At 48.9% G+C, this 15,456-nt stretch overlaps 2 protein-coding genes across 3 annotated transcripts; one reads left to right on the top strand and one right to left on the bottom strand.

Moving 5' to 3' along the window:
- Window positions 1-2,858: 2,858 nt before the first annotated feature.
- Window positions 2,859-4,706, bottom strand: Ydjc (YdjC chitooligosaccharide deacetylase homolog). Its single transcript, XM_069994272.1, has 5 exons — window positions 4,504-4,706; window positions 4,263-4,422; window positions 4,038-4,137; window positions 3,770-3,947; window positions 2,859-3,534 (listed from the first exon to the last, which is right to left on the bottom strand). Exons 1-5 carry the CDS (start codon window positions 4,665-4,667, stop codon window positions 3,168-3,170), a joined length of 969 nt encoding a protein of 322 aa, XP_069850373.1. The 5' UTR covers window positions 4,668-4,706; the 3' UTR covers window positions 2,859-3,167.
- On the top strand, window positions 4,350-15,167 carry Ccdc116 (coiled-coil domain containing 116). 2 transcript variants are annotated; one of them, XM_069994271.1, is made up of 5 exons: window positions 4,350-4,391; window positions 9,351-9,485; window positions 11,706-12,251; window positions 12,367-12,933; window positions 14,143-15,167. In XM_069994271.1, exons 2-5 carry the CDS (start codon window positions 9,414-9,416, stop codon window positions 15,031-15,033), a joined length of 2,076 nt encoding a protein of 691 aa, XP_069850372.1. In that variant the 5' UTR covers window positions 4,350-4,391; window positions 9,351-9,413; the 3' UTR covers window positions 15,034-15,167. The 2 variants fall into 2 exon arrangements, with proteins under 2 accessions (XP_069850372.1, XP_069850371.1); XM_069994270.1 differs by lacking the exon at window positions 4,350-4,391 and adding an exon at window positions 8,956-9,028.
- Window positions 15,168-15,456: the final 289 nt, after the last annotated feature.

Below are 15,456 nucleotides of genomic sequence, written 5' to 3'. Positions count from 1 at the left end.
TCACTAAGAGGCTCAGGGACAGTCCCTAGGCCCTGAGTTCAAGACCCAGGAACTGCAAAATAAATAAATAAATAATGACAGAGCTGAAACCATAGTTCAGAGGTTGGAGGCAGGAAGGAGGTACAAGATCCGATTCATGCCTTCAGAAAACTACCTGTCCCTAAAGACTGCCGAGACTGAGTAGTAGCCCTCTTGGCATCTGAACCCATATTTGACTCAGGCCAGGGGCTAATGTATATCAAATAAATGAATGATCATATTCAAAGCTCTGCTCTGTGACTCCTACCTATAAATCTGTAAATGAGGACGTGAGAAATTAAGTAATCATGAGGTTCTTGTTTTTTGGGGTTTTTTTTGGTCCGGTCGTGGGGCATGAACTCTGGGCCTGGACACTGTCCCTCACCTTTTTAGCTCAAGGCGAATGCTCTACCACTTGAGCCACAGCGCCACTTCCGGCTTTTTCTCCTTATGTGGTGCTGAGGAATCGAACACAGGGCCTCATGCATAAAGGCAAGCGCTCTACCACTGAGCCACCCTCCCAGCCCAATCATGAGGTTCTTATCTCTAGTTAACCATCAAAAAGCCAGACCTAGAGATGTGGTTGAAGTATAGAGTGCCAGCCATGATTGAAAAAGCTGAACAAGAGCATAAGGTTCTGAGTTCAAGCCCCAGTACCGACACCAAAAAAGAAAGAAATGAGACCTCCTTTTCCATCCTCCAGAGTGGGACGGAGGATTATGTCTAGAACTCCCTGTGAATTGCCTATTTGTTCCCTTCATCTCAAGGGTTTTTGATCCAATAGACCTAAGAGTCCCTGTTGACAGGAACCATATTTGACCAAGTCCGGTGAGGAATCCCAGGTTCTTTTTTTTTTTTTGTCAGTTGTGGGCTTGAACTCAGGGCCTATTCACTGTCCCTGAGCCTCTTTGTGCTCAGAGTTAGCACTCTACCACTTGAACCACAACACCACTTTCAGTTTTTGAGTGGTTAATTGGAGATAGAGTTTCATGGGGACTTTTCTGCCTGGGCTGACTTTGAACTTCAGATCTCAGATCTCAGCTTCCCGAGCAACTAGGATTACAGGGGTGAGCCACTGGCACCCAGCTATCAAGTTCTTTTTTTTCCGGTCGGTTGTGGGGCTTGAACTCTGGGTTTGAACACTGTCCCTGCACTCTTCAGCTCAAGATGAGCGCTCTACCACTTGAGCCAGTGTCACTTCCGGTTTTCCAGTGGTTTATTGGAGATAAAAGTCTCCTAGACTTTACTGCCTGGGCTGGCTTTGAACTTCGATCCTCAGATCTCAGCCTCCTGAGTAGCTAGGATTACAGGTATGAGCCACTGGTGCCTGGCTGCTATCAGGTTCTTAATTCCACAGAAGATTGCCTGTCCTGGAAAAAAAAACACTTCTACGAGCATGCAGTTTCTATGTAAACCTGTACCTTAGAAAGGCTTACTAACAATGTGATCAACCTGATTTTTTTTTTTTTTTTTTTTTTTGTCAGTTGTGGGTCTTGAACTCTGGGTCTAGATGCTATCCCTCAGCGCTTCAGCTCACATCTAGTGCTCTACCATTTGAGCCACAGTGCCACCTCCAGTTTTCTGGTAGTTAATTAGAGATAAGAGTCTCAGGCTGGCTTTGAACCATGATCCTCAGATCTCAGCCTCCTCAGTAGCTAGGATTACAGATGAAAGTCGCCAGCACCTGGTGTGATTTTTTTTTAAATAAAAATTGAGGTTACCATGTCTCACAAAATTGAATAGTGAGATGACAGTCTCCTTCAGGTTACCATATGTCTCAAAATAGACTAGTGAGATGACACTCTTTTTTTTTTTTTTATCGGTCATGGGGCTTGAACTCTTGGCCTGGGCGCTGTCCCTCAGCTCTTCAGCTCAAGGCAAGTGCTCTACCACTTGAGCTACAGCACCACTTCCGGTTTTCTGGTGGTTTATTGGAGATAGGAGTTCATGGTCTCTCCTGCCCGGGCTGGCTTTGAACCGTGATCCTCAGATCTCAGCTTCCTAAGTAGCTAGGATTACAGGCATGAGCCACTAGCACCTGGCTGAGATGACACTCTTATTCTTATCCCTTCCCCACCAAAAATTAAAAAAGTGAAGCTGGGGAGGGGGTAACACTGTTCTAAAAGAAATGTACTCATTACCTATGTAACTGTAATCCCTCTGTACATCATCTTTACAATAAGTTTTTTAATGAAGGTGGGCACTGGTGGCTCATGCTAGCTACTCAGGAGGCTGAGGTCTGAGAACAATGGTTCAAAGCCAGCCCAGGCAGGAAAGTATGAGATTCTCATCTTCAGTAAACCACCAGAAAATTGGAAGTGGAGCTGTGCCATAAAGTGGTAGAGCACTAGCCTTGATTGAAAAGGCTCAGGGAACAGCTCCCAGGCCCTGAGTTCAAGTTCCATGACCAACAAAAAAAAAGAGGAAGTTTTGTTAGATGCAGTAGCATGTGCCTGTCCCAGCTAGTAGGAGGCTTGACTCCAGGAGTTCAAGGCCATAATGGGACCCCTCCCTAAGTCAAAATCCAAACACCTAAACATGAACAAAACTAGAATGTGGAGATGCTTTTGCTTATATTTTTGGAAACATTTCCTTTTTTGTTTTTTCTTTTGTTGTGCAAAGCAAGCACTCTACCACTGAGCCACCTTCCCAGCCCACTTCTGGCTTTTTCTGTTTGTGTGACACTGGGGAATCGAACCCAGGGCTTCATGCATGCTAGGCAAGCAATCTGCCACTAAGCCACATTCCTAGCCATGAAACATTTTCTTTTGGATTTGGTCCACAAAAGAGTTGCTCTATATCCAATCTTGTTTTTGTGAAGACCACCCAAGTCTGAAAGAAGCAATTATTCTTTTATTAATATAAGGTCTCTACCCATTGCCCCTGAGCAATCAGTTTTGACACTGCAACACGAATTGGCTCTGCAGGCCTTAGATCAAGATGTCACAGACTGCAGGCAGGCAAAAGAGGCTGCCCAAACACTAGTTATCACTCTGAGCCATATGAACACAAAGTTGGGCACAGAACTGACAGTGTTTTACCCTGGGAAGTCATAGGCACTACTCTTAGGCCTGTTACCAGGGTGTACAAGAGCTTAATCTTGACCAGTTCCTCCACACTTAGGGGCATTGGTGCTTAGGCTGCTAGTATCAAGATGAAGGCTCCAGGATAGGTTCCAGAGTTGGCTCACAAGGGACTCCTTCCTCAGCCCACTTGGAGTTCAGGTCATCAAGAGTCGAGAGTCGTATGCTATCCTGGGCAAGCTGGGTCTTCAGTGTAGGTTCCATGAGGACTTGGAGCTCATGCAGCCGTTCCCAAGAACAGGAGAAAGCATCAGGGCCCTGGCCACATCCCCCAAGTGGAGGCACACTCGGATAACCTGGGTGGACCATTAACTCGGCTGTCAGAGGCTGGCTCGCAGGAATACCTTCCAGGGCTCGTGCCAGGGCCTCCAGCACGCGTTGAGCAGACATGTGTCGGCCGCAAGTGCTCAGGCCCACGAAGGTGTCAGTCCACCTGTGAGTGCCAGGACAAGAACTGCAGCAAGGCGGGGCAGAACTTGAATGGGGACAGCCAGTGGATGCTTGACCCATTTCCGGGTTAAGAAAGGGACACAGCAGGCCAGCAGACCAGGGACACATTCAGGCCAACAGCCCTGAAGTCCCATGGGGCGGGGGGGGGGGGGGGGGGAGGAGGAGGGAGGAGTGACAGCGGGGAGAACCAGAGGACTGGAGTGGGAAGGGGTGCTCACCGCAGGCCGTGTCGGGAGAAGGGGCCCACGGCAGCTTGGGCATCGCGCTCCACAGTGCAGGCGAAGGCGTGCGCCGGTGTTCCCAGCCAAGTGCAGCTGCCTATGCCGCGTTCCACTGGTAGCCGTGTGAAGCGCACCCCGTAAGCGTGCAACACCTCAGCAAACACCTGGCACACGCCTGCTGGAGGAGCAGGTTTAGGAGGGGAGCAAGACTCCTCACCCCGGAGCAACGCCCCTTAAACATGGGAGGGAGCGTCAGTCCACGCACCTGGGAGCACGTGTACGTGCTGGTGGGCATCCACGTGCGTGGGGGACCTGCCCAGCAACTCCCGGAAGCGGCTCAGCTGGGCCTCTAGCTCCTCCCGCACCTGGGGGAAGAGTACGGACACCGTAAGCTTCCAGATGAGCTACAGAGGGTCCCCTCTTTGTGCTACCATTGGGCTGGGCTTTGGGGGGTCATCGTGTGCATCTTCCTGCAGGTGCGCCACCGCACCTGGGGCAAAGCTATGTCTCCGGCCGCTACTGCCTCCCGGAATCCCATCTTGCCAAGGAAGAAGCCTTCCGGGCTGAGCAGTGACGACTTGCCGTGGAGGGCCGGGCCCACCGGGCGGCCCTCGGACAGGTTGGCGTGGAGGCCCGTGGGGATGCTGTACCTGCGGGAGGAGCTCGAGCGGGAGCACAGGCAGCCCCCAGCCCCCCAGCCCCACCGGATCCTGTGAGGGGATCGTTCTCACCTGCGGGCCAGCTCCGCCGCGCTCTCTGCGGATGCGCCGTTGACCAATAGGGACACACTGGTCACGGTTCCTGCCAAGAAGGCCGCCAGGATGCCCTCATCGCGTCGCGGGCAGTAGCCAAAGTCATCCGCGGTGACCACCAGCTGCACGCGCGGCCAGGCCATGATTGCGGGGAACCCTCGGCCTAAGAGATAGAAGCTGGACACCCCCTCAAGCTTGCTAGGCCCCGCCCCGACGCACATGCCCAAACACGGTTTTGTTATTGCCATCTAGTGGTCCCGGTGAAGCACTGCAACCACACTGCCGACTGCCCTCAAGGCATCCCAGAACTTTCCTTGACTAGAAAGTGAAATTTGGAGAGAGGGAGAGGAGGGAGAGAGGGAGGGGGAGAAGAGAGGGAAAGAGGGGGGGGGGAGAGGTAGAATTAGAGTTTGAACGCAGAGCCTGGGTCTGTCCCTTAGCTTGTTTGCTCAAGGTTGGTACTCTACCACTTGAGCCACGGCTCCACGTCCAGCTTTTTGGTGGTTAAAAAAGTTTCACGGACTTCACTGGCTGGCCTGGCTTTAAAGCAGGCTACTCAGTCTCAGCCTCCTGAGTATCTAGGATTACAGGTGTGAAGAACCAGTGCCTGATCCCCTTTACTTACTTATTTTTTGTTGGTCATGGGGCTTGAACGCTGGATCTAGGCATTGTCCTTGAGCTCTTCAGTTCAAGGCAAGTGCTCTACCACGTGAGACACACCACTTCCAGTTTTCTGGAGGTTAATTAGAGATAAGAGTCTCACAAACTTCCCTGTTCGGGCTGGCTTTGAAACTGCAATCCTCAGATCTCAGCCTCCTGAGTAGCTAGGATTACAGGTGTGAGTCATGGACACCCAGCCCCTTTCCCTTTTTTTTTTTTTGTCGGTTGAGGGGCCTGAACTCTGGGCCTGGGCACTGTCCTCCAGCTCTTCAGCTGTAGACCAGCGCTCTACAACCTGAGCCACAGCCCCACTTCCAGCTTTTTCTGCTTATGTGGTGCTGAGGAATCGAACCGAGGGCCTCATGCATGCAAGACAAGCACTCTACCACTGAGCCACCTTCCCAGCCCCCCTTTCCTTATTTTTATAATAATATCTATATATCTATGTATCTTTATATGTCAATCTATATATTGATATATAGATATCTTTTTCATTTAGCTATTTTTATTTTGTCTAGTGCTGGACGTTGGTAGCTCACGCCTGTAATCCTAGCTACCCAGGAGGCTGAGTTCTGAGGATCACAGTTCAAAACCAGCCCAGGCAAGAAAATCTGTGAGACTCTTATCTCCAATAAATGACCAGAAAACTGGAAGTGGCTCTGTGGCTCAAGTGGTAGAGCATTCTCCTTGGGCTGAAGTGCTCAGGGACAATGCCCAAGCCCAGAGTTCAAGCCCCAGGACTGACAAAAAATTGTCTATTGCTGATTTTTTTTCTAAGCAGAGGTGCTTTTTTTTTTTTGGTCGGTGGTAGGGCTTGAACTCTGGGCCTGGGCACTGTCCCTAAACTTTTCCCTCAAGGCTAGCAAGCACTCTATCAATTTGAGCCACAGCACCACTTCTGGTTTTATGGTGGTTAATTGGAGGTTAGAGTCTCACAACTTTACTCCCTGGGCTAGCTTTGAATCTTGATCCTCAGATCTCATTCTCCTGAGTAGCTAGCATTTATCAGCATGAGCCACTGGTGCCAGACATGAGTGTATGTCTTTTTGAACGATGTCACCCCTTTATTTGCTTTCCAATTATCCCCTTCCATTCCTGCCCATAAGTTACATAGTTCATTTTCCACATAGTATCTACTAAAAGGAAGCTTCCCCTCCCCACCTTTGGTCAGTCATGTGGCTTTAATTCAAGGCCTAGGCCCTGTCCCTGAGCTCTTTTGCTCAAGGTTAGTGCTCTTCCACTTCGAGCCACAGCTTCACTTCTGGTTTTCTGGTGGATAATTGGAGATAAAAGTCTCATGGACTTTCCTGCCTGGGTTGGCTTCAAACTGGGATCCTCAGATATCAGCCTCCTGAATAGTTAGGATTACAGGCATAAGCCACCAGTGCCTGGCAGGAAACTTTCTTTTGTCTGTTTTTGTTTCTTTGTTTCTTTGTTTCTTTCTTCCTTCCTTCCTTCCGTCCTTTCTTTTTTCCTTTCTTTCTTTCATTCTGTTTTTTTGTTTTTTTTTGTCGGTCGTGGGGCCTGAACTCTGGGTCTGGGCACCATCCCTGAGCGCTTCAGCTCAAGGTTAGCGCTCTACCACTTGAGACACAATGCCACTTCCGGCTTTTTCTGCGTATGTGGTGCTGAGGAATCGAACCCAGGGCCTCATGCATGCAAGGCAAGCATTCTTACCACTGAGCCACCTTCCCAGCCCCTCTTTCTTTCATTCTTTCTTTCTCTTTCTCTCTTTCTTTCTTCTCTTTTTTTCTTTTTCTTTTTCTTTTTGTCAGTCCTGGGACTTGAATTCAGGGCCTGGGCACTGTACCTGAGCTTCATTTGCTCAAGCTAGCACTCTACCACTTGAGCCACAGCACCACTTCTGGCTTTTTCTCTGTTTATATGATACTGAGGAATCGAACCCATGGCTTCATGCATGCTAGGCAAGCACTGTAGTACCCGTAGGCCACATTCCTAGCCCGCTTTTTTTTTTTTTTTTTAATTTACTGTTATTATAGAGGTGATGTATAGAGGGGTTACATTTACATGAGTCAGGTAATGAGCACATTTCCTTTCATACAGTGTCACCTGAGGAAGCTTTTTCTTTTTCTGTTGGTCATGGGACCTGAACTCTGGGCCTGGGAGCTGTCCCTCAGCTCTTCAGCTCAAGGGTAGTGCTTTACCATTTGAACCACAGTGCCACTTCCAGTTTTCTGGTGGAGTCTCACAGATTTTTCTTGCCCAGGCTGGCTTTGAACCAAGGCCCTCAGATCTCAGCCTCCTGAGTAGCTAGGATTATAGGTGTGAGCTACTGGTGCCCAGCAAAGCTTTTGCTTAATAAAAACTGTAAGCAAGTAAATGAATGACCACTTTGGGGCTGGCAAAGTGGTTTAGTGGTAGAGTACTTGCCTAGCATGCATGAAGTCTTGGGTTCTATTCCTCAGTACCATATAAACAAAAACATAAAAACAAAATGAATGACCACTTAAATAAATGGTTTCATCGAAGAAATCATTAGACCCTGTTTTTTATTTTTTTTGTTGTTGTTTTTTGTTCGTTGTGGAGCCTGAACTCTGGGCCTACTGCTGTCCCTCAGCTCTTCAGCTCAAGGCTAGCGCTCTACCACTTTAGTGACAGTGCCACTTCCTGCTTTTTCTGCTTATGTGGTACTGAGGAATCGAACCCAGAGCCTCATGCATGCAAAGCAAGCACTCTACCACTGAGCCACCTTCCCAGCCCTAGACCCTGTTTCTATCTCCAGTTATGGGAAAAGTTACTACTTTTACAACCATAACCTTGCTTTTTGCACTTTGTAAAAAAAAAAAATCTTTCTTTGTCCATAAGTATTCTGATATCATGATGATAGGCAGTTTTTATTGTAATGTGGCTATCTTGATTTCTATGGAAAGTGTGGCATTTATTTGGGCCCAAATATAAGATTTGTAGTCTCACTCTCATTTTTACACAGATAATGAAACCGAGTCTAAAGAGCAGGGTGTGATCCTGCCAGTAGCGATGGAGCTGAGACTTTTCTGCAGCTCTGGGCCTGTATCCCTTGTCTGATGGCCTGTATCCCTTGTCTGATCCCCTAAATCGGGGCAAAGAGGCAGAGTAGAATTATAAATAGCATCACTGGATCTTGTGAGGATTGGAGTCCTCAAAGGGCCTTTCAACCAAGATTGTGGTTATAAAGATTGTTGTATTCCATCATAGTAATTGGAAAGGAGAAACTGACATTAAGTATCTCTGCATGCTAGGTAATGTGAAGATTAGAAATTAGGGACCAGTACCATCTGGTAAATAAATAAAAAATATATGGAGCTTCTCTTACAGTTTTGTATTTTATGATGATTTTGTGTAATCCTCATACTCCCACATAGAATAATGCTCAACCTTTTTCAGATGAGTCTATGCTCAGATTGAATCACACTAGCAAGAAACATCAGAGCCAGGTATTGAAACTTAGTTTGTGCTTGAAAGCCAGGACCTGAAAGACTGGGGTTGTCGAGCTGGGTGTAGACTGGAAAGCAGAGTAGTGACCATGGAGGAACTGGACAAAGTGTTTACTGATGGAGGCCTTAGCTTTTGCCCTAAAAATGATCTGAGCCCCAGTTTCAAAACTCCCATCTGGCAGGCCGTCAACCATTCTCAATGGACCTTCCGGAGCAAGGTGTGGCGGGGGAGGAGCCAAGAACGACCACACCCCACCCATTGTGTCGGGGAAGCTAGTGGAAAAAGAGATGTTATTATCCAATCAGGACTCTGTATGTAAATGAGCAAGCGAGGGAGGCTGCCTGGCAATTCTATTCAGTCTGCGCGGATCACGGGAACCTGATCCGAGCTCTGCACTGCTGGGACTCTGGTGAGGGTCAGAATGTGAGGGCGACCCTGGTCTGGGAGGAGTGAGGATGGATACATACCCAGCCACGGGAACAGTCAGAAACAGGATTTGAATGTCCTCATGTTCCTCCATTGCGGCGACTCTGGAATGGGACAGTCCGCAGAGGCCTAGGAGCTTCTGAGCAAAGGAAGGGCTCTCTATGCACCCAGGACACAGGGTGCGGGGAACAAGGGCCCTTAGGGCATTGAAACAGAAAGGGAAAAACGAATAAGGTATTGGATCCATGAAGGGCTAGACCGAACCTCATGCCATTTTCCTCCTCCCCTTCCCCCCCTCACCAAAGGAGTCCTTGGCTGTGCTGCCAACCTAAGAGAGAGGAAGCAGGGAAGGCTTGTCTCCAAGCATCATGGCTAGCTACCACCGCCAGTCCGGATACCTGGCCGATGATGAGGCTGGCCACAGCACTTTTGTGGCACGGGTAAGTGTGTCCAGCAGACCACCATCTCCTTTCTCAGTTTCTATTGACTCGCCTCACTTCACTCTTAGTGAAGTATGTAGGTAGTGTTGACTGCCTGCTGCATCTTGATCACCTTTGGTTTCCTATTGCCCTCTGACTCCAGCCATGCAGGAGGACTTGGATGGAACTCAGCATTAGAGCATAGACAACCAAGGCCTAAGACTCAAGTTGGGTAGAGCAGGGGATCAGGGTCTCTTCGTTGCACAGCAGTGAATATAGAGTTAGTAGCTCTATGGATGAATTAAGGGCCAGAGAACTGGGCACTGGTGGCTTATGCCTCTAATCCTAGCTACTCAGGAGGCTGAGATCTGAAATTGCAGTTTGAAGCAGCACAGGTAGCAAAGTCTATGAGACCCTTATCTCCAATTAACCAGTAAGAAGCCACATATGGAATTGTGGCTCTAGTGGTAGAGTGGCAGAAGGAAAAAGCCAAGTGAGAGAGCAAGGCCCAGAGTTCAAGCCCCACGACTGACCAAAAAAATAAATAAATCCCATTCAAACCATATGTGAGTACAGAGTCTGGTTTGCTTTTTCAGACTGCCCAGCCATGTAGATCCTCACTTTACACATGAGGAAATTGGACCTTAATAGGGGCTGGCATGGGCACTGTCACCCACCTGAGGATAACAAAGCCAAGACTTCTAACCTAGGATTAATTGACTCTGGGGGGGGGGGGGAGAGAGAGAGAGAGAGAGAGAGAGAGAGAGAGAGAGAGAGAGAGAGAGAGAGAGAGAGAGAGAGTCCACTACTGGGGCTTGAATTTAAGACCTGGTTGCTCTCCCATACTTTTTCACTGAAGGCTGGTGCTCTGCTCTAGTACTTAAGTCACAGCTTCACTTCCAGATTTTGGGTGATTTATTGAGGATAAAAGTTTTATGAATTTTCCTGCCCAGGCTGGTTTTGAACTGCAGATCTCAGCCTTCTAAGTAACTAGGATAAAAGATGTGGGCTGGGAAAGTGGCTCAGTGGTAGAGTGCTTGCCTTGCATGCATAAGGCCCTGGGTTCAATTCCTTAGCACCATATAAGCAGAAAAAGCCAGAAGTGGCACTGTGGCTCCAGTGGTAGAGCACTAGCCTTGAGCTGAAGAGCTGAGGGACAGTGCCCAGGCCCAGAGTTCAGGCCCCATGACCGGCAAAAAAAAAGAGAGATGTGAGCCAAGGGCTGGGAATGTGACTTAGTGTTACAATTCTTGCCTAGCATGCATGAAGCCCTGGGTTTGATTCCTAAGTACCACATACACAGAAAAAGCTGGAAGTGGCACTGTGGCTCAAGTGATAGAGTGCTAGCCTTGAGCAAAAGAAGTTCATGGAAGCTGGGCACCGGTGGCTCACACCTGTAATCCTAACTACTCAGGAAACTGAGATATGAGGATCGTGGTTCAAAGCCAGCCCATGCAAGAAAGTCCATGAAACTCTTATCTCCAATTAACCACCAGAAAACTAACTGGAAGTGGTGCTGTGGTTCAGGTAGCACCTTGAGCTCAGGGACAGCACTCAGGCCCAGAATTCAAGCCTCAAGACCAAAAGAATTATTATTATTATTATTATTATTATTATTATTATTATTATTATTATTATTATTATTATTATTTCAGGGACAGTGCCCAGGCCCTGAGATCCAACCCCAGGACTGGCAAAAAATAAAATAAAGATGTGAGCCACCACTGCTCTTGGGTTAAATGACTTTTTTATTCTTTACTTTTTTTGCCTGTCTTGAGTTCGAACTCTAGACTTGGTGGGCACTGTCCCTGAGCTCCTTTTGCTCAAGGCTAGCACTCTACCACTTGAGCAATAGTGTTACTTCCAGCACCTTTTCTATCATTAATTTGGAGATAAGAGTCCCACGAACTTTCCTGACAGGCTGGCTTCAAACTGCAATCCTCAGATCTGGGCCTTCTTAGTATCTAGGATTAAAGGCATGAGCCACCTGTGCCCAGCTTAAGTGACTTTTAGTGTAAAATTCCAGGGCTGGAAATGCTTAGTGATGGAGCATTCACATAACATGCTCAAGGTCCTGGGTTCAATCTCCAGCATCACCAAAAGGAAAAAAAAAAATAATTTCACTGCTCAGTCCCCAAGCAGTTCCTACACTTTAGGAGGTCCCCAGGGACACCTTCAGGCCACCCCCTCCCCTCTGCTTTGCAGGGCATCTTGCCCACTGTGACAAGTCTGTCTGCTTAGGTGCAGTCCAAGAAGCCATTGTTGCCAGAAAGGAGACCAGCCTCCAAGCGGGGTCGCATGCCACCTCCACCATCATTGGATGGCGGTTCAGCACACCGAAGCCGCCGCCTCGACCCTTCATGCCCTCAGGCCTTTGGTGGCTTCCTGGATTTCCTGACTGAGGGCCAGATACTGGATAGCCTGCAGTTAGTGGTGGAACAGGCAACAGAGCGTATGGCTGCCATGAAGACAAACACTGGGGTGCCATTGGTGGAGGTGCAGGACCCTGTGGAAGCGCCGACTCCTATGCAGCAACCCAGGACCCGACCAAGTTTCAGCACTGTGCACAAGCACCGTGCTCAACCCACCCTCTGCACTGGATACCTCAACAATTACCCATCCTGCTCCAGCTCCGTGTCTGATTCCCGTAACAGCCTCAAAGCTGGCTGGCTGGGCTTCCGAGACAGTGACTTGGATGGTCAAGGCTTGGGCTCACTGCCACCAGTAAAGGACAAACTCCTGCTGGAGAAAAGCCTCAAGAGATTGCAGCGACTGGAGAACAAAGGGGTGAGATCTGGGCCCACAGCTGGGGTGAGTTGGGGATGGACCCAAGCCTAGGGCTTGGATCAAGCCTGGCTTACATGCTCCAGAATGCCTTTTAGAATCCCTGTCTCTCTTGCAGAGATGTATGAATCAACGCTACTCCCAGAGGGACTCCCTGCTGTGGAACCCACCTACCAACAGCCAATGGAGGGAGCAGCCCCTGTCCTGGTTCTCAGAGCTGCTGGGCTCCAGAGCAGACACCTCTAGGGCATCAGACATGGGATCTGGATCTCCCAAACGAGAATTCAAGAAGGAAATGAAGTCATTGCTGAGCCAGCCAGCATCCTTTGATCTGCCAGTCTACTGCCCGATCCGTGAACCTCATCATACTTTGGACTTCCTGGCCAAGCATCACCTCTTCCCAGCCCTGCAGAGTGTGGTCAGCCAGGCTGTGGAAAAGCTCAGCAGTGCCCATTGCCACAATGGCGTCCCTCTCTTCCATGGGAACTTGGAGCCCAGTCCAAGGCTCCCAGTTACCAATCTGCTGCAGGCAGACTCTAAGATGGCTGTACCCACCAACAAAGAGGAGGTTGATTCCTTTCCCACCAGAACCTCCAGCCCCAAGACACCTCAAAGAAAAATCAAGACCAGACGGGTCTCCCCCGTATCTCCTGCCCACCAGATGGTCACCAGATTCAGGCCCAAGGTGACACCCACAGAAGAGCCCAATGTCCCCAGGCCCTTGCCCTACCCTATGCAGGGGACACCTAATTCAGACCTCAAATTACTCAAATAACCTGTGGTCCTGAACTCCAGACAGGGTTGTCTCAGGAGCCCTGTCCATCATCACTTGCCTTCTCCTGCTTGCCCCCTACCTTTTCTCCATATTCTTTCCACTCTCCTCAGTGAGGAATGTCTCCCATTCTCTCCAAGATTTCCCCATTCCCCTCTTTGAAAAGAAGCATCTCTCCTTCTCCCCATGTTTTTTACCCTTCCCATGTTTTCCCCACTCTCCCATGAATAAGGACCATCTCCTCTTCTCCCCTTATTATTTTTGGTCCTTGCCCTTTGTCTCCCCTTCACCCACTTCACTGTCCACTACAGGGCTATGAGTCTTGGGGAAACATTTGTCAGGGTAGTGCTGTTTCATCCACTACTCCTAGCAGACACTGTTACTGGCCAAAGTCAAAATCTCCTGGCCTGCACTCTGGAAACTTTGGATAAAGTACAAGCTGCTGGGGTATTAGGAATCCTGGCCTAACTACTATCAAGTATTGCCAAAGACAAATAAAGGCTCTTCTTTTTCTTCTTCTTTTAAAAAACATCCTGGTTATTTTTTAATATCTGTTTGTGAATCTTGGAGGTCTTCCCACATGGAGAGGGTCCGGTCCCTCTTGAACAACAGCCATTGTCCAAGGCAGGATCTAAGATCCTGTATCGTAGAGTCTAGCTGATATGTTTACCCTGCTGAGGGAACATTGCTCAGGAAGTGTATGTGGAAGATGGAGGTTGTTTCACCCTGGTTGATCCCCAGCATTCCCCCAGTTCTGCCTTCATTTAGCAGAGTCTAGGTGTGCTTCCCTCTGAACAAGAGGTCTGACATGAGCTTGACAGTCTATCAAGATTAACGTTTATTGACACTGACTGAGGCCACTGGCCTTGCCCCAGGCCCAACAAGAAAGGCAGAGGAAGTAAGAGTGAGAGTTGGCAGTTGAATGTGACAGCATGGCAGATGTGGCAGAGCTGTTTTCTTAGTGTGGCAAGTATGGATTGTGTGTTTGTGATGGGTAAGGCTGTTGGGGGAGGGGCTGTAAAGGAGGGTGCTGTGATGTGATGGGTGTCACAGGACAGCAAGAAGAGCATGGCTCACAAGGGATGACATGTCTCATTTTTCCATTCTTTGATTGCTGTGCAGAGCACCAGCAGCAGGTTTTCAAAGAAGAAACCACTGCCCTCCATCTCGTCCGAGCCAAGCATAGCCAACCCTTGGCAAGAGGAACTCACCGATCTTTTGACTGAACAAGCTGTATCCTTGCTCATCTATAAGTACAAATTTGAGGACAGTCTCAACAAGCAACTTGGCTTCATCTCTTTTCCTGTCACTGAGACTTTCATGGATATCCTCCTGGGCTTCAAGAAGGTGAAGGATTCCCACATCTGCCTGTCCTCAAACATCGACTGGAAATGCCTGTTACGCAAACTGGAGGCAACTGAATTAGAACAGCAGGCCTTGAAGCAGACCTCCAAACAGTCCTCAAAGCAGGCCTCCAAGCAGTCCTCCAAGCAGACCTCAAAGCAGACCTCCAAGCAGACCTCAAAGCAGGCCTCAAAGCAGACCTCGAAGCAGGTCTCGAAGCAGGCCTCCCAGATAACAGCCTACCTGCCTGACACCTCCGATGTTACTCAGCAGGAAACCACTGCAAGCAGCAGAGAGTCCATGCACCTGCTTGCACCAGGCACTCACAGCCAAGAACAGGTTGACACCGAGTCCCACCTCTCCCTCCACGAATTTCCCATTTTCCAGCTGCTTAGTCCTCGGGGATCTGCTGAAGCTGAGGAGCATCTACCCATAAACTTGTCAGAGCTCAATGCCTCTGAGTTCTCCTTCATCAGCATGGACTCTAATGTCCCCAGGTCCCAGGAAGTGGTGAACATTGAGGACAGTAAAGACAGTGAGGAACAGAACAAGTTTGAGGGTAAGGAAGAAGGAGCCACTGAGGATGAGAATGAGTTCCATAGTCGCCCTGAGCATTCATTGGCCGCCCTGAGCGACACTGATCAGTACCTTGGATATGAGTCGCAGTAATCCCCCATGACATCCCTGCTGCTGCTGCTGCTCCCTCAGAGTAGCTTCTCACTCAGCCGGCCCCTGCCCTGACTGGAGGTCAGGATGCATCGAATGACCCCAAGGAGGTCTTTTGACACCCTCAGGGGAGCCAATGAGAGAGACAAAAATAAAATAGTCATTTTATTTAGCCATCTCAGTGTCCTTTTCCTTGAACCAATGCCTCTTCCCTTGTGTTAAGCACCTTCAGGTTGGGTTAATCCTAGCTGCTGACCTTCAGGAAGCTAGTAGTATTCTGACCCTGAACTTTACATACTTTTCTTTGGAGCATTATAATTGTTTTGCTTTATTCGTTTTTGTTTTTTGTTTTTTGGGTCCAGTCACGGGGCCTGAACTCTGGGCCTAGGCGCTGTCCCTCAGCTCTTCAGCTCAAGGTTAGCACTC

The sequence above is a fragment of the Dipodomys merriami genome, unplaced genomic scaffold (assembly GCF_024711535.1).
Source record: "Dipodomys merriami isolate MVZ:Mamm:240054 unplaced genomic scaffold, mDipMer1.0.p SCAF_45, whole genome shotgun sequence".
NCBI classification, from domain to species: Eukaryota; Metazoa; Chordata; class Mammalia; order Rodentia; family Heteromyidae; genus Dipodomys; species Dipodomys merriami.
Note: the sequence above shows the minus strand (reverse complement) of the source record. Positions and strands in the feature narration are given on the sequence as shown.